General features: G+C 36.0%; 2 protein-coding genes across 2 annotated transcripts; both read left to right on the top strand.

The window, feature by feature from the left end:
* The first annotated feature begins 4,728 nt into the window (after positions 1-4,728).
* LOC140799660 (26S proteasome regulatory subunit 7A-like) lies at positions 4,729-10,310 on the top strand. Its single transcript, XM_073154070.1, has 10 exons — positions 4,729-4,928; positions 5,289-5,370; positions 6,862-6,953; positions 7,057-7,134; positions 7,231-7,292; positions 7,638-7,782; positions 7,930-8,148; positions 8,285-8,466; positions 9,468-9,643; positions 9,857-10,310. The coding sequence occupies exons 1-10, from the start codon at positions 4,845-4,847 to the stop codon at positions 10,012-10,014; spliced, it is 1,278 nt and encodes a 425-aa protein (XP_073010171.1). The 5' UTR covers positions 4,729-4,844; the 3' UTR covers positions 10,015-10,310.
* A 4,400-nt stretch (positions 10,311-14,710) lies between these two features.
* LOC140799999 (RING-H2 finger protein ATL60-like) lies at positions 14,711-16,458 on the top strand. Its single transcript, XM_073154612.1, has one exon. The coding sequence runs from the start codon at positions 15,191-15,193 to the stop codon at positions 16,070-16,072; it is 882 nt and encodes a 293-aa protein (XP_073010713.1). The 5' UTR covers positions 14,711-15,190; the 3' UTR covers positions 16,073-16,458.
* The last annotated feature ends 3,069 nt before the right edge of the window (positions 16,459-19,527 follow it).

Below are 19,527 nucleotides of genomic sequence, written 5' to 3'. Positions count from 1 at the left end.
AAGTCTTTGGTAAGTTTAACAAAAAATATATGCAATTTATATTTCTATTATGGGTTTCTTATCTTTTACACTATATACGAAAACCTTAAACAGGAGTTAGAGTAAGATGCATGTATTGACTTTGCATGGATCTACTTTTAAGAGAGCTAGAAGTCAAAGTTTCTGGTGGTCTTATAGGGCGTGAATTAATATATAGGAGAACATGATTCTATGATGGTGGGGGTAATTATTATAATACAAAGCTTCGAGTACATTTATGACGGTATTATTAGAATAATACTTAATACAGCGTTTTTGAGTACATTTATGACGGTAGTATTAGAGTATTACTTAACTTTCTCGCGTACTTTCGAGTCAATTGCAATCTACAAATTGGAAGATCAGATCCAACGCTTCCGTTGACTCGCCATGCAACTCGCACTACCGACTAATCAACGAATAACGATAATAAATTTGTTTAGAGTCTTGCATCTTTTTTTATCTAAATATATTTAAATAGCACCCCTAATTTGTTTGCCCAATTGCAATTAAGGTGTGGACCACTAAGGATATGTTTGGAACTAATTCTAAATCGAATTAAATTTATTCATTTTTTAAATTAAAAAAATCAAAATAAAGTTCATCTAATCATTTGTTTGGAACTAGATAGGGTTTTATTTTGTTTCTCTCAAAAAATTTATTTTATGATATTCTTTTTCTTTATTTCAGCTTTTGGTATCAATAAGAACGTAGAGCTAATTTTGAGATTTTAAAATATTAACTAGAATTTTAGATCAATTGATTTAAAACTTATTAAAGGTTGATATGAATGAACGGTTAAAGATAAAATGTTCATGAAAAACAAATATGATATCCGTTTGTGCCATTGATACTTATTATGTCACTATTAAAAGGCTTATATGAAATAAAATAATAGGATAGTCCACAAATGGTCAATATGCTATGGTTTGGCTTGATTTCCAAATTGAGCTGATTGTTAAGCTAGCTGTAAGTTGAAATTAATTTTGTGCCTATTAATCATGAGCCAGTTTGATTAAGCTAAACTCGATAAGAATCTAAAATAATAATATTATATAATATATAGTATATATGAAACATCAAAATTTTCAAATACAAGTTGTAAATCGTGTGGGTAAATCCCCACGCGGTGCATCACATTACCTGTTAAGTCACATACCATAAATAATCTCAACACGGATACATGTTCCACAGGCCACAACAAGCCTTCAAGATACACATTCAAAATACAACTATAAAGTCCAAAATACAACGTCAATCATAACGCACTCGCAGGGCTCAATACAACTACTAGACATAGACATAACTGAAATAAAAAGGCTGCTACTCCTCGCTACCCGCACTTGCTTCCTCTAGCTCTGAAATGATGCCACCAAGAGATGGTGAGCACACAGCCCAGCGAGTAGAATCCATATAATTTATAAAAATGAAATCACATGTGCATATCCAATGCATGCCTATAGTTGCTAGCAATAACAATACGCTTGTTTAAATGACTTACCATGAGTTACTAAATCAATGTAATAAATAAAGACTACATGTCACTATCCTGAAACATGCCAACTCTTAATTATATTAGGATAAGTCTATACAGATATAAAACTTGATACAATCTTTTATTCATACAAATCTCAATCATAGTGTTCACATGTTATGCATATCAATAAAAGAGTAGTTTAGTCATTTTATGCTCACCAAGGCATTAATTATGTTTTATCATAGCTCACCGAGCCATTCACCACACAGGTAGATATTCTCAAGAAAATCATCCATCACATAACCATCAATCATCTCATATAATTACCTAAATGCCACACATGCTTCTGACATCATATGTAGGCCAATAATAGTATAGTCATATAAGATACACTCTACCCTTAACTCCGGGCTGAGTGAGTAAGGGCACTACTTAGTCAGAACTCGACTACTAATGATAGGTGAAAGTGGTGCAGTGTTTGTAAATGTATAAGACATGTTATAGTCATAATGATCGTTACATTCTATATTCATAACAGATATTTATGCAAGAGTTTATTATACATGATACATGTAGAGCATCGTTACACTAATGCATATGCTAACATTCTCATAATATCATGATGAGTAAACTATAAATAACTACACATGTCAAGATATATTATAGTACACTAGGTGCATATACTAATACTAACATTCGTATAGTGTCATGAAATGTATAGTAGTTGTAACTATATTATCCTAGACTTGTATAAACTCTACTCGCCTGGGATCTCCACAGTACTCTAATTCTCCTCAGCTAGTGTCGCTCTTATTAATTCACGCAACTAAAGCCATAGATTAGCGAATTAATAGAATTAATTACCTTATTCGAGAATTTAGGTTTAAACATATACATGAGTCAAGGATCCCTTAGGTGAGTTCTATATTATCCTAAAATTCACACTATTTAGATGATAATAAATTATCTTTAAGGGAGTGGTTAAGCTAATAAATCAGGTGGAATAAAAAAATGGGGCTATAGGGTCCAAATGGCCCCAAATGGGCTAGGCTGGAGTGTTGAGTTGAGCTTAGACCTAACACAATAGGGCAAGGGAGGCCTTGGTGGATTGAAGTGGGCTGGGGGTCCAACCACAGCCCACTAAGGTTTGATTGGTGGGCTGCGGCCTGCAGCCCACCCACGCTCATCTCCCCCATCTCCTTTGAGGGAAGGAGACAGAGGGGAAGAGAAGGAGGGCATGGCGCTGCCAGTGGCCCATGCCATCGGTAGCCCACCCTCGGGGTCGGCGGCCCGTGACCCTCGTCGGAGGGGAGAGGATGGTTGAGGAGGAGGGCTCAGCTTGGCTCGACAGCGACGAGCTGTAATCTACTAAATTACAGGGGGGTTTAGGGGCTTACCGCGATTCGTGCGCTTGGCTTCGTCGGCTTCATCGGCTCCGAGAAGTCGGCAACCCGAGAGGAGAAGGAGGAAGAGAGAGATAGCGAGGTGGAGGAGGAAGAAAAAGGGCAGGGCGTTGGTGGCATGCACGGCAGGGGAAGAAGAAGAAAGGGAGGACGGGGGTGGCAGGGCTGTGACGCACTGTGTGTGCGGGTTTTTTTAGTTTTTTAATTTTTGGGGTGTTACAATATATACGACTAATATGAACTTTTAGATCAAGATCTAAAGGCTCGCAATACTATCTAATAGTCCATAGATTTAAAGTTAGAAACTTTGGAATCAAATACATCCTTAGTCTCTACAATGCCACGCCACCTCAATAGCCACTCTATAAACCAGCTTGTTGCTCAGCATATTAGCTCATTTCCCTTCGGATGACGTATTCATGGTCTTATTGATATTGACAGCGACCAGTGTTACTCTCGTGTGCCTTGATGCCTCCCAAATCTCAATCTTACTTCAGGTCTCGGACTTCAATGTGAGGTTGATCTTTCTTTCACTATTATGCCTCATTACATCTCCTTACTCAAATTGCACTCCATGATATACTCAACTAAAAACAAACCGATTTGTAAAGTGGTTTAGATTGAAGAATACATGAACTCAAACTAATACAAATAAAAGACGACTAAACTAAAAATACAACGAACAAAGGGTCTGACTTGGACTTGTCTCGAGCTAATTAAGACTTAAGACTCAACTTGGATTATACTATTCTACCAAGCTTTCACACACCTTGCCCTCAAGGTAAGAACTCACAGGGAACCAAGCCGTGTAATCTAGCTCAACCATCTAAGTCGCATCATCCATAGAGTTAGTCTTGTTTAGCTCATCTGCCAATATAACAATAGCCAATCTTGTGCAGTGGCATGAACTTTTCTTTGCAATAGTAGTAGAGACCCTTCACATTTGTTTCTTGACTTGTCCTAACATAAGAAGCTATGTAGGGAATCACAACTGTCTTTGAACTGTTGTGGGCTTCGTAGAATCAGATCTTACTACGATTTGACTGATCGAGCCTATTTGCATGCATCTGCCTTAGTCTCAGGTGGCCAAGGCAGTTATCTTGTGCTAGTTGTTGTCCATGGTGACTTCCTACCAACTCAACGCCTTCTCCTTCATCACTCGAGCCGTATGGAAGGCATTATTTTTTACCTCGGCTTGGACCTGGTGGTCTGCTAATGAAGGCACCGTAGAGATTGGAGTCTTGTTACTCTTGTTGTCAGTTGTAGGTCCTCTCAAATTCCTGTTAATACGCCTACATAGAGATGGTTTGAGTGAGCTTTGAAAGGATCATCGCTTTAAAGTCCTCATAGCTTTGAAAGGATCGCTTTACATTGTGCTGATTGGAGTAACCATATTACGACACACTCCAAATAGGAGGCCAGCAATAACTTATGCTCCTCTTGTGTGCCTTAGTACGAAAAAAAAACTATTTTATGTGATAGACCCAATCAAGCTGGAATCCTCAGCTGAATTTCAAAATATGTAGGCTTGCAGTTCGACCCATGCGTCTAAAATAATCTCACCCATGGTAGAGCTTCTATGCTGCTTCCTGGTTTGGTCACTATGGCTCAGTGTGCTCAGCCAACTTAGGATTGCAATGTAGTAATGCTACGACCAACAATACGACGTGGCATACTGGCATTATAAAAAAAAGGCCAGATTGTGGACATTCATTTCACTTCTTGGCCTACGTGTCTGCAGGAGGCTGTTTCTGGATCTAATCCGACGGCTGTAAAGCACCGCCAGTACAAACTAGTCGGCTAAAGCGTCGTATGCATATAAATCGTCCAACCGTGTATTCCTTAATAAGGTCTCTCGTTTCTTGTGGAGCAAGGCGAGGTCTTTTGTTGCAGCCCCCCCTTAGACGAGTGCATCGCTGCCGCTTGCCTTCGCCGCCTCCGCTGCAATGGCTCCGAATGTCGAGGACGACATGAACGAGAAGACCCCTCCCCCTCTCGATGAAGACGACATCGCTCTCCTCAAGACCTACGTAATCCCTTTAATTCTCTGTCAAATTGAAGTTTTTGGATGGTTAAAATGCTTGATTTCCTTTGTTTCTACTATAAAGTTTGTCCGATTAAGTTGATCTTTGATATTGGAACTGACCTCGGATTCTATCTTGGAAATTTGAGGATTTTACTGATTTTAGGGTTTTAAAGCCTTTTCCCCTTTGGAATTTAGATGGTCTTCTAGTTGATGTTTCCGTTCTGAATTGGATCTCCCCATTCCTATATGTAATTAGGTTTAGCGAAGTGGAAGCTGTATATTGTATTCTGTTTGCTTTTTCCATTTTGGGGTCGTTGCTCATTGTTATCGTACTTAGAATATAATTTGAATTACTGAATCGCAGGGCCTTGGACCTTATTCTGTAAGCATAAAGAAGGCCGAGAAGGAAATCAAGGAGATGGCTAAGAAGATCAATGATCTGTGTGGTGAGTAATGGTTAAATATAATTATCATCAGTTCTTTTATGGAGTCGTATTAGTGAAAGTCCAAGAAATTTTTGTCTCTGGAAAGGTAATTGTGCCTAGGAAAGCATTTGAAGAATTATCATTATTCTGATTGCACACAAGGCATGAGAAAAAAAATACTAAGGTAATATCTAGGATTCTAACATGATCAAATATAATACTGTTACCATTACATGGTTTAATGAGATATCCTTGGGTCAATATGTTATATGAGATCAATGGGCTGATAGGTCTGGTCAAATGACCTAAGAGAGGTAAGGGGATTATGGTGTTGTGCTGCTATGTCAATAGCAAGGTTGAGAAAGATGGAAAGAGCATGATACACAAATAAAGGAAGAAAGGAGAGTTAGGGGGGAAATGAGGGAGTGAGCAGTCTGATTGAACTCGTTCAGTCATCATTATGTATTCTGTATCATTATATTCTCACAATCAAGAGTGAGTCTGCGAATAATATCCTCTCAATTAAGCAATTACTTATAAATGCAAACCCCATCTCTTAAAGTTAGAGCGATTTGATCTGAAAGACAAAATTAACATAGTGATTTTAATTTTTCTAGGAAAAATTATTAAATTTAACTCTAAACAATAACTAAGTTGCTATTAAGACGAGAAAGAAGTGGTTTGCATCAATGGTTAAGCACTAGCTGGGGCTTTCCCACCTTACTCGCTCGGTACTTTCTTCCTGTCGAAGCCAACCTAAAGTTTCAACCAATTCTTGCCAATATTCACGCCGGGAAATGAAGGATGCGAAATGTTGCTTTCTTGCCGATATATTATCTAAATTACATTGTAGACTGCACAAAGAGCTATGTACATATGTCCACACAGGGAGCACACACTGCGACACATTTAAATAACTAAGTTTATCTTTCCTAGGACTGTTAAATTTAGTTTATTTAAGCATTTACCATACCCTCCCCACTCTAGAACTGTGAAGAGTAACTATTGAAATTGGCTTTCTTTCATGTCGATGTAACACAATGAGCTTCTACCAATGAAAACTGGCTGAAGCTAAGTTGAATTAGATGAAACCACCTAATCAAAATATGGAAACTATTGCAGTTGGCTAAATTGCCAAAACTCGAGCACTTCTGATCTGAAATTGGGTTGTAGTGGGAATCTTCTTCAGTGCTTCAGAAAATGGGATTGGGAAATTACTTGGGAAGATAGGATCTTGAAATTGAATAAAATCTTCAATAGAGCAAGAAAGCTGAATATTTTGTCGATATAAATTTAGTAAGATTTTAAATTTTTATATGCTATCTTCATCAGGGAGTTTTGATGCTTGCAGTCAGTTCTAGATAAGAGTTTATAAAGACAAGTAACTTTTTCTTGGATGTTAAGGGAGTGTTTGGCTCAATTTGATCAGCCTTCTTGTTAATGGTAATCCTAGATAGCTGCATGCACTGTTGGTACTTGATATCTGAGATGTTAGCTCTGTTTGAATACCAGGAATTAAAGAGTCTGATACTGGGTTAGCTGCACCAAGCCAATGGGATTTAGTATCTGACAAGCAGATGATGCAAGAGGAGCAACCTCTTCAGGTAATATACCCTATTTATTCATCTAGCCCGTTTAAGTTAAGTGGCTGCTTTCATTCATGTTTTTTCCTGTTCGATTTTCAAATATTTCCTTTTTGTATGGAAGGTTGCTAGGTGCACGAAGATTATTAACCCAAACACAGAAGATGCTAAATATGTGATAAATGTGAAACAAATTGCAAAGGTAGATCTTCTGAATTTAGAACTTTTTCAGACATCTTCTTTGGCAATAGCAAATCTAATCTTGAAGGGTTCCTTTTTCTTTCTTTTTTTTATGCAGTTTGTTGTTGGGTTGGGTGACAAAGTGTCTCCTACTGATATTGAGGAAGGCATGCGTGTGGGGTAAGACTACTTCTCTTAATTTCAGTTCCTTCTAATGGTCACTTGTAGATTGCTTCCTTGGAGTTTCTCATCAGTCATAACTGTTCCACTATCCTTCAATGACTATTTATGGGTGAAGTTTATTGCTCAGTGTAATTTCTAATTGAAGCCAAATTTGTCAGTTCTAAAATCTAGAATTGTCCACATTACATAAGAATTGAGGTAGAAGGAATGCATCAGTGTTGGTGAAAAAAGGAGTGATTTTTTCAATGTTACTATCATGCAAACCTAGAACTAAAGGTGGAGGAGAATTTCTGCTTTGGTTGTTTATGAAAGCTTTGTCTAATTCTTTTTCTTTTGCAACAGCGTTGATAGAAATAAGTATCAAATTCAGATTCCTTTGCCACCAAAAATTGATCCAAGTGTTACAATGATGACAGTAGAGGAGAAGCCTGATGTGACATATAATGATGTTGGTGGATGTAAGGAGCAAATTGAGAAGATGCGAGAGGTATGATAATTCACTATCACCTTTACTCATTTGGGCTATCGGGGTCAATAGTCATGATGAATGAATCACATAGTTTAGCCAACATCTTTGGGTATTTGATCTTCACTTGCAACAATATTTAACATTTTGGTCGTCATTTTACTCTAGGTTGTGGAGCTTCCTATGCTTCATCCAGAGAAATTTGTTAAGCTTGGTATTGATCCTCCTAAGGGGGTCCTCTGTTACGGTCCTCCCGGAACAGGTAAAACACTCCTTGCTAGAGCTGTCGCCAATAGAACTGATGCTTGCTTTATTCGTGTCATTGGAAGTGAGCTGGTTCAGAAGTACGTTGGAGAGGGTGCTCGGATGGTCCGTGAACTTTTCCAGGTTGATAAGTTTCCTGACATTTTAGAATTTATTGTACCCAGGAAATTGGCCTGAGAGGGTTCTGCTTTTCAGTTCCTTGCTGTATCATTCACAGTTATGTACAACTTTTGTCTAAATGCTTGTTCTGCCATTGTAGATGGCCCGTGCCAAAAAAGCATGCATCGTCTTTTTTGATGAAGTTGACGCCATTGGTGGTGCTCGTTTTGATGATGGTGTTGGTGGCGACAATGAAGTTCAACGTACCATGCTCGAAATTGTCAATCAGCTTGATGGGTTTGATGCTCGAGGAAATATTAAGGTCCTAATGGCAACAAATAGGTATGTTTTGTTGCATTAGCAAAGGGACTGAAAGCCAAAATAGTATGTTGCTTGGATTGTTTGCTGTAAGATTTTCTAAAAGGCTTTGATCTTTCTTGCTTTCCTGTTTTTTGATGTTTCCTAGTCTGTATGGCAATAAAAAATGTAGCATAATGCATAAGTATAGAAAAATGCCTTCTCAATTTATCTGATGATTGTGCAGAAATAGAGTAATTGTTACCTTTTTTAAGATCTCATCTTCTTGCTGTTCATGAGACGTCAACAAAATGCTTGATTAGTAATCTTTCTATCCAACATGGCGCATGACTTATACAGAGAGAACCTTCCTCAAGGCAAATTCTTGTGCTTGGTTCTTCTACACCTTTATCTAATCTATGTCTCTGTGAAGCTAGAATAAGGAAGTTTATATTTGCAGAGGAGGAATTTAGTGGAACAAGTGCAGGCCTGTACGCAAGTTTCTTCTCCTAACACATTGTGACCCTTGGTTTGGAGAGTTCTTGATTGAATTTGGGATTTTTCAGATGTGACCCTTAGTTTGAGCAGTTCTTAATTAAATTGGAGATTTTGTCAGTATGTGGGTTTGGAGAGTTCTCGATTGATTTTGAGATTTTTTTTTTCAGTTTTAGCCTTTTAGCATATTTCTGGTTACTTCTGGACAAAAGTGAAATTTTTTTTTTTAAGTTTCTGTGAGAGGCTTCAAACTGTGGTTCATGCATGAGCCTGAGTATTATTTTGTTGCTCGTTTTTCTTTATGCAGTCCTTGTTAGTGGGAAGAATTGAATCATTTGACTAGGAACAGCCTTCGGCAACATTTGTTTTGTTTGAGATTAGCTTACTTCCTTGTTGTGTACCAATAGACGCAATATTTTTAGGGGTTAGCAAAACAGTTGTGAAACTCCATGTTAGATTATTGAAAAGTGCCCTTAGCAATTATTGACACCTGAAAACTTTTCTATGGTCTGAAGTTAACCTTTATTTTCTCTATTTTGTGAAAATTCCAGGCCTGATACCTTAGATCCAGCACTATTGCGTCCTGGAAGATTGGACCGGAAGGTTGAGTTTGGTCTGCCTGACCTGGAGGGCAGGACGCAGATTTTCAAGATCCACACTAGGACGATGAATTGTGAAAGGGATATTAGGTTTGAGCTTCTTGCTCGCCTCTGCCCCAACTCCACTGGTAAGCATGTAGCAGTGCATTGATTTCTTTTTTGAGCCTTAGCTGTTCATTTAATCTAGGTACAGATTATTATGTATTTAGTCGGTAGAGTTAATTAATTGAACTTGTGCAAGGGCTCATTAATATATGCATGTGTTTATTAGTGTCAGCTCAACTTTTTCCTCAACTGTTCTCTAATACTTTCATCTTGTATATTTATCGTTTCATGATTAGGGGCCGATATAAGGAGCGTGTGCACAGAAGCTGGAATGTACGCAATCAGGGCACGCAGGAAGACGGTAACTGAGAAGGACTTCCTAGATGCAGTGAATAAGGTTATTAAAGGCTATCAGAAATTCAGTGCAACACCCAAATACATGGTCTACAATTAAGAGCAGACTTCCATTGCTTGTCATGAAATATACCTGGGATTATTCGCCCGGGAGTTGGTATGTTATGTGGACTGTGCCCATGTACGTCGCCACAGACTAGCAAATGAGATGTGGTAATCTGCGTATTAGTACTTTGTAATATCTTGTTTGCAGTCTTTTAAGGCCACTCATATATATGGGCTGTGCCAAGATTGAAAACTTACTTTCATGGCCCTACCTTTTAGTCCTTCGTAATTCTTTTCCCTGCTTTGTAAACAGTCCAGTTATTTGCATGATCTAGTGTTTGTTTTCTTTAATGGGTTTTGGATTTGACTCCATTTTAACTGTCGGCAGCTGGTAGAGCAAATCTATAAACTTATTTTCGCCGGTCCGAAACCTTAATTTACCTCCATCTCGTGGTAGTGTTAAATGACGCAATTTCCCAGAAGGAAAATGGTTACCTATTTTATTTGAACCTGATCGGTCTATTTATAGGAAAACAATTTAAGTTTTAGTAGTGGTAAGATTGGACTTTTAAAATTGAATGTTTATTTTTTTATATTAAATATAAACTTACATAATTTATATAAGAGATGCATATAAGAATTTTTATTTGCTATGTTAAAATCCTATAAAGGTATTTTGTGTGTAAATGCTCCGAACCCGATCTATGTTTACCTCTATTTTCTAAATAAATTATAAATTTGTCTATGTATATATAATTTAAACATGAGCTTATTCATTTACTAACTATTTTCATACTAAACAAAACCACTGCATAAATGCGTCTTTTGGTTAAGCCAAAACTGACAGTTGACATCCTTGGGTGCATTTTATACGACTGACCACAAGAATTATTCAAACAAACAAATAACTTTGTTATCAATTTACTCCAAATTCATATTTTTATATATAAGCAAAACCTGGCCCCATTTCTCACCTAACAATGATTCCTTCATTAGAAATTAGCGTAGGTTTGCGTAACCTTGGCAAATTATTTGTTCCTACGACCAGTCAACTATGAACAACAAGCTTATTACAGAATGTGGTATATATCAAGAGGGTTTCGTCTGTGCAATCGAATTAATTTTTTATTAATCAATTTGATGAAGATCTAACGGTTAAGATCTTTAGCAGGTAATATTTTTTAGATATATAATCTTGCACATTATTTTTTAATAATTATATTATCTTAATATTTTATTAAGTAAAAGACATATATCATTCACTGAAAGTAATGTATATATATTAAAATAAGGGTATTGATGACTTTTATAATTAAGTTGATAAAAATTAATTATATTTTATCTTTTTAATTATTTTTTATTATTTACATATATCTCCCATTAGTTTAAGATTGATTTAAATTAAATTTTAATAGATAGAGATAGAGAATTATATTTAAATTGAAGTTTATCTTCAAATAATCAAATTTAAATTATTTAATATTAAATAATATCTCCTATAATTAAGGTATAATTATATTTAAGAGAGAAATCCTAATGGAAGAAAAAAAACTTGTAGAGCGCTTCTTCTGTACTTATCAATCACTTTGATGAAGATCTAATGGTTAAGATTTTCAAGGATATAACAAGAAAATTGGAAAGTTAGGTACACGTAATTAATCTTCTTAACTAATATACTTTTTTTTTACTTAATGTAGTTTTGGAAACGGTACCGGGTATGAAAACTAGCTATTATAGCCGTTGGATTAAGGTTATAATTTTTAAAGGTGCATTTGAAGTATTTGCCATATATCAAACATTATTCTATTGCAGTGATTTCAAATTTGAACGACTAATGGCTTTGCACACTCGGATTACTTTTCCCTTCCTCCAAGCACGCTGCGGCTCTCTCTCAGAATTGACTTTGGTGTTGTTGGGTGTTGACTACGTTAACCCTGAAAACATGGGGTGCTACTTCTATGGGTGATGTTCTCTAATTGCGATTCTAAAAGCTTCAAATATATTCTTCTTCTCCGCGTCTTGTCTTCACTTTTCTTGCTGCTGTTTTCTTCTTCGCTGTAAAGACTATCTTCATATGAACTCTCCTTTTTTTTCTTTCAAAAGAACAGTCATCGCACCATGATTCACGGAGGATTATGTGTACTAAGTGGGCCCTAAAAAGTCTTAATAAATCTATGAGACTTTTTTTTTGAGCAAATTAGTTTATTACTATCTGATAAAGAACAAGTATATCTCGCAACTAAAAGGGTTTTTTTTTTTACTAAATAAGATGCCTTAGAAATTTATTTACTCAAACGGTTCACAGTTCACACAAGTGTTGATCTTATCTGTGCTAATTTGTACTAAAGCGTTAATCTAAAACCTTTATATTACTACAATAGTAAGCACATCAAGTCTTAATCTATTCGACAGTTTAATTTAAATTAATCAACTTAACTTATCTTGTTAGCTCTTTTAGCCTCAAGATAAGACATACACAATAAAGTGTTTTTCAACCTGGCTAATAAAGTGGCATCTGAGTTGTCCAACTTTACTCACTCGTTGGATTGCTTTTTTAAATAGTTATTTAACTTAAACTTAAGCGCGTAACACTCGCTTTGCAACTGGTAATTAAACCTTAACTAGGATGTACAAAAGTTTAAGTACCTCCACTAAAACTATAATCTAATTTCGATACAGTAGGAATAGTTTGATCATTTTGTATGGCGGAATATATTATTGACAATAAATTACCATTAGTTTTTTTATAAAAAAATCTAACATAATTTGGTTAATATAATTTAATTTTCAGATGGTAAGAATAGTTTGGACAATGTCTAGCTTACTTAGGACGAAAAATTTAATCATGGGTTAAATATATTTTATTATCGTATATTTTAAAAACTATTAAACTAGTCCTTGTACTTACGACTAAGTGAGACTGTTAATTTTTCCATCCAAATTAACCGCGCGAGCCCAAAAAGTTTTAAAAATTAAATGGAGGGTTGAATTCCCTTTATTTTAAATTTTTTATAGACAAGAATTCTCTTGTTCTTATACACGAGCATTTCTTTCTCTTAAAAAAATACACACATATTTTCTTCTTTTAGTTCTAGATTGTATCAAATATATAGTAAATTTTATTTAACCTAAGATTTTATGAAGTTTAATAGTTATATCACTGCTAGTAACGAGACATATTTTTAAAAAAAAATCAGATAAAAAACTCATCTATTTTACTTAATAAATAAGAAGAGACATTTTTATTATTTGACTGCGCTCCCTTAACTTTGTCAAAAAAAAAAAAAAACTGTTTCACTCTAATTATAAGTGTAATGACTAGTTTAAAACTTTTTAAAACATAAAAGGGTAAAATAATTTTGGACAAAAATATATTTAACCTTCAAGTATAATAAACTATCATTAGTTTTGGATAAAAAATCTAATATAATTTGGTCTGAACTGTAGGAGGATTAATGCTTAAGTTTAAAATATATTTTCGTTTGTTAAAATCAAGCCAAACACAGAGAGGGTAACAAGTGAATTGTCCTAAAACTTTATATTATGTTTCTTCTTAATGCGAATTTAAACTTTAAGCATGCTGATCAGCAAATTAAAACCATGATGCAAATCCTACGTCTTCGTACAAATAGTATGATACCAAAACCACACGCTTGCCTCCCATTAATTATTTCAGTGACCAGCCACGCATCACGCATGGCATCATTATGGTCACTTCATGAGCACCTTAACATATTCATGCCTTCTCAACATACGTATCAATAGATTTTTTATTTTTGTTTTTTTTTTAACACAAAATAATCTCCTACTAGCTAGGTACTTATAAATATTTTTTTTATTTTTAAAATAATATCATTATCCTTGCCAACATGGACGGTAAACTTAATTATGCGAGGATAGTGGTTGGGTCACCAGTTCAATGAGCAGCGATGGTTAGCTTAGTAAATCATGTTGGGTAGTTATAGAATGAGAAATAAATTTTTTTTAACTTGCGAGAGTTGAGAAAGAAATTCAGATCATACATATTCAAGATAAAATTAGGTGTGAAATTTTTTAAAGATTTTTTTTTTCATTAGATCATAGTAATTCAACTAATTTGTTGCAGTCTAAAAAAAGCAATTAATTCATGTTATATAAGAAATCATGACCAATTGTGCTATATGTATTAGTTTGCCGATAGGTTTAATATTCGGGTCTTTAAAATTTAGGTTGAGGGTTAAAAAAATAGTCCTCAGACCCCTAAATCTAAGATTAAAATTATTAGTCAAGTCCAGCTAATGGTTGATTTATTTATCTCACTAACAATACACATATGAATTAGTACTTTTACTTAATATAAATCGTCATCTCTGCGAGTGATTTTAAGTACTCATAGATAAGACTTTTACTAAAGAGAAATTGCCAACTACATAGAGAAAGTAGCTACCGACTTTGATTGAACGATACTTTTAATCCTAAAAGTAATTCTTTTCGATGTATCTATGTGACATCCACGTTGAAATTTTATAACTCCACAATTTTTGTCCCCCCCAAAAAAACTTCACCAATGCATTGTGGTTATGATTTCTACGGGAAGTAATTCACCTCCATGGTCAACCCCAACTCAGTGTCGTCTCACGTCAACAGTCAACCTGACATGTCCCTAAACGCCGTGTCACACAAGAAGACCCAACCAACAAGATATTGTTATTAAAAGAATATATGAATGCTATTTTATATAACTGAGGAGCAACCAAGAAGCATCCATCGCCTCTAAACTTCGACCTCCCCCCCTCCCCTCCCTAAGTCTCCGTTCCGCAGCCCCTTTGAAGACTTTGACAAAGTCTTCTTCTCCCACGTCTCCTTAATTCACTTTCCACTTCTATCAACCTCAAACTCAACTTCCTCTCTCCTGCTCCGTTTAGCTAATTGCCATCGTCACTTCCTTTCTAATAAATTCTTCAACTAAACAATCTTGTATCGTTCCCTCTCTAAACCAACCCATCTCACCTCTCTCCCACTCCTCTCCTCTCCTGTCCTCTCCTCTCAACCTTCTCCATTCAAATCCCAAGAAACCAATACATTAATCCATATATACCACTACAGAAGTATCCCAAAACCCAATCTTGAGACGAACCCAGATCCCATAATTGGATTTTTAGCAGTTGGTCTACTGAGATTACGACATAGGTATCTCAAAAATCTAATTTTGAGACAGACCCAGATCTCAAAATCGGATTTTTGGCAGAAACATGTCCGAATTGTACCCATCACCGCCGGTCTACGACCCGTCTGGTGTCACGGTGAGCAGCGAGGTCTTAGTGGCGGCCGTCGTCTTCCTCTTTATGGTCGTCGTCTTCGTCTTCTTCCTCTACCTCTACGCCAAGAGATACATGGGAGCCAATCCCACCATTGGGCGCTCTCGGACTCTCTTCTTCGCGGCCGATTCGCTGGACCTCGTCCGTGGCCGTGGCCGTGGCCTCGAGCCCGCCGTTCTCAAGGCGCTTCCGGTCACCGTTTACCGGGCGGAGGACTTTAAGGAAGGATTGGAGTGCTCCGTGTGCCTCTCGGAGCTCGCGGAAGGCGAGGAAGCTCGAATGCTTCCCAAATGCAACCATGGATTCCATCTCGAGTGCATAGATATGTGGTTCCACTCCCATTCCACCTGCCCACTTTGCCGTACCCCCGTTGGCCCTGATACCTGTAACGAATCAGCTCGAATTCCGCCTCTAGAGGCGAATTCGCACGATGGGTTATCCTTAGAACCCCCGACCTTCCCTGCCAATGTGTTGTATTGGGGAACTCAGGATACGGTTAATGCTGGAGCGTCACAAGAAGTGCCGTCGAGTTCTACGTCCACCTCTTCTTCAAGGAAACCGGAAGACATGCTTGTGATTGAGATACCAAGAAGGATGTTACAGGGGCTTCCTTCGCCTGTTTCGCCATTGCCATTGAGTAGGATTCCTATGGAGGAGTTAAAGTCGCCGTCTTCGGCAAGATTGAGATCTCTAAAGAGGATACTGAGCAGGGGGAAGCAAGCAGTTGGGCCTTCATGTAGTCCCAGGGGAGGTGATATTGAGCAGGGGATGCCAAGGGAGGGAAGTTTTCTCAGCCCAAGAACTCCAACCAATTGATGATTTCATTTGTGATTCGAGATTATTGGGAATCATGCAGTGTTTGTTAGTTTCTGGTTCTGTGATGTATTGGCTTCTTGCCGATCTTTCGGAACAATTTACAGAAGAACCAATTGCAACGGGTTCCAACATATGAATTTGTACAGATAGATAAATATCTTGATTTACAAAGGCAAGTGAGGTAGCCTCTCATTTTCTCAAGAAAACTCGTGTCTTGGGATTGTTGTTGAGTTATTTGTTCTATTTTTGTTAGGGAAGAAATCATATAGTATGTGTATCTAATTCTATGGTTGTATAGGTTCCAAAGTGCTAGTATTTTGTAATCATCTTAGGATGTTCGAATTGTTTCATTTACTTCGAAACTTCTGAAGTCTTTCTATGACAAATTTGTGGTTGTGTCTATCAGTTGTGAATAAAGTGAAACTAAAGAAATTCTCTACTATGATGAGAACTTCAATTAAAAGCCAACGACAGTCCAGGAGCACCATATAAAAGCATGCCTATATCTCAAGAGGAAAACCACTGAAGAACATGTCCACCATGGAAAGATGAGACAACGTCTGTAATGCCATTTATAGTAGTGTTATATCCTGCTTGTATTACAGCATTTTTGGATGGAAGAATGTTCAACAATGACTCAATTCTTTCTGTAATTGAATGATAGACATGATCGACTGTAGCTTGTTCCTCAATTTATCTGTGTATTAGCATGAGCAGAAAAGATTATCTACTCCATTGTTCTGATCTCCTCGTGTAAATTCAATTGTAGGTCAAGGTTGGATGACACAGTCATCAGTGCTATCTCACAATGTCTTCTAATAGAGACAACTAACAGCCCTACCACCCATACAAACTAAGTAGCTTGACCTCCACTTCATTTTGTTTGACTTGTACTTATCAGCTTCACATGTTCACATTAATATCTTTGACAGCCTACTAATTAGCTAGTCTATAAGCACAAGTAGACGTGAGTATTTATCTCCTTCAGATGCGTAGATATTGGTTTTTTTTATAGAATCTTGTTACAAGTTTAGGAAAAGTGGGAACTTTCGATGTTCAATTAAGCCATAAATTGCTGTGAAGGGGAGTACCACTGGGATACCAGTAGAGAAACTACATGAGAGTCAAAATATCATTACTGTATATTTAAGCATAGGCAACTTTCTTATTTCTTAAGACCTTGTTTGCTTTGAATTTAGGAACCCTTCTTGATTTAGTTCAAGAACCCTTAAATTGGTTCAGTAAATAAATATCTTTTTTTTTATATCTAATTAAGTTTACTTTTCAAAAAATTAAGATTAAGAAATAAAATTAATTAATTGAGTTCGAGGTTTAGTCTCGAACAAAACAAGGCTAATGTTGTTACTCACTATCTTAGCCAAAAACTGCATCTATAATGATGGTATGAGATCAGAAAATATACATACTAAATGACTGGCTTGTTGTCTATCTTTTTTGTAGGATTATGTAAAAGGACTACTTAATCTTACAACTACTTTTTGCAACAAAATAATATAGAATGAGTTTCTCCAAAACTTGCAACTTATGATTTATGTATAAAGGATTTTCTTTCCTCTTGCTGATCTGAAAGGTATTGGTCTACAATTTTATAGATTATATAAATTCCAAATTCAGTTCCAGTAGGTCCTCCTAGTCTGGTATAGTAAATAAACATTCTTCCATATATTTCTGTATTAACATCACTATGGTCTAAGATTAAAAGTTTCTTGTTTGTAGTATTCTTACAGAACTACATGTGAGCTCTAGCGTCCAAATCTTAATTTCAATGTTTAGAAAAAAAAAAGAGTTACAACTTTCATCTATGTGGATGAAGCTTTTCTCTGAAACATTTGATTCTTTTCAACATTATCTTCCATGATGTAGTGCCTGATACCTATACAGGACATTTATGAGCTTTGTCAGTTGGATCACCAGCATAGTGTTTGAAGTTTGTAAAGCCTTTTTTATATTGAGGTGATCCAATACACTTTTCCTTCTTTATGTCTACCTTCATTGATCTCAAAAGTCAGTAAGCTGATGTAGAGGATAACCTTGCAGTGTGTTCACTGTTGACTGTTGGAATTTTAATATGAATGTATGCTGTCATCTCCTCTGCAATCCTGCAGGTCTCAGTCCAAATTGCATCAAATTTTTGTTGAACTATGCGGTAGTTTTCGCTCAGTTATGGTCTCAGCTTGATCACACTCTCCTCTTTCTATTTGCAGAAGGATAACTTAGGCTAAACAAATTTTTTTTCTTTTTCGATATATAAATTACACAACTAAATTAACCCTCGTAAAAAATAAATTACAGATTCAAATCATTCGCATATAACATTCTAATAAAGTATTTACTAAATATTAAATTTATGATGTCTGTCATAAGTTATAGGACTTTAAATACTAGTGGTGTACAATAACTACATGATAGAGCTACAAAATTCATAATTGAAGAATACCCCTGTTGAGCATTTTTATTATCTTAAAAAAAAATCTCAAATTCTTTCTTTCAATTTTTCTATTTTGAAACTTCCCATCTCGTCCAAGTCCACAATGAGGGGGTGGAAGACTTCAAAATTGATGAGTATTACTGTGAAGTCTATGAGATATAAATGATACCCAAATTGATTCAATGAACCAATCCATATCTAGTCCTCTTCTGCAACTTGTTGTCTTAAAATTAAAGAGGAATTTGGATAAGTTCTAGCAATTGGAGAAGCAGAATACCAATCACTAAATATATCGCACTCATGCATGGAAAACAAAATATCATTCAATGGTTCTCTCAAACAAAATATCATTCAATAGGCAATATAAAGGCATGCCTTTCACCTTTCGGTTGTGAATTAAGTCTACTAAAGGCTATTGCTTTGCACCAAAATATCTGAGAAGCAAACAAAATCATCAAAAGGGTTCTCATGGATAGGTTTCAAAACTGATCGTATAATGGCAAAGATTATACCCCTATCTGCTTTGTTTTTTGGGGATATAAATATGGAACCCAATATTGAGCTGATATTACACTTGGTTATCATATCAACTAACTACAACAGATGCAAATGCGGATCATATGACGAGGATATATGTGTTTATTTTGTAAATAAGTGACATAATATTTCTCAAATTTATAGTATAATGAGTAAATATTTTCAGATTCATATAAAAAAGACAAAATTAAATTTTATTCTATTCTTTTTTCACTATTTGAATAACCGGATAGACATGATCTACGATTCAACTATAGTTGTTAGTAATATGATATTATTAACGACATAACAAAAATATTATTTATAATTTGGTATTATAGTTGGATTGGCGCATTAAGGACTACATGTACAATTGTTATATCTCAAAGAGCAAAACTCTTGGCGGACGACCTTGCCTATACCTTCTCTATTGCCTAAGAATGAAACAAGTACATCTTTAATTAGAAGCAGCTTGATTCAGGTGCAGTCA

This window comes from Typha latifolia, chromosome 13 (assembly GCF_019914945.1).
Source record: "Typha latifolia isolate L0001 chromosome 13, TyphaL0001v2, whole genome shotgun sequence".
NCBI lineage: Eukaryota > Viridiplantae > Streptophyta > Magnoliopsida > Poales > Typhaceae > Typha > Typha latifolia.
Note: the sequence above shows the minus strand (reverse complement) of the source record. Positions and strands in the feature narration are given on the sequence as shown.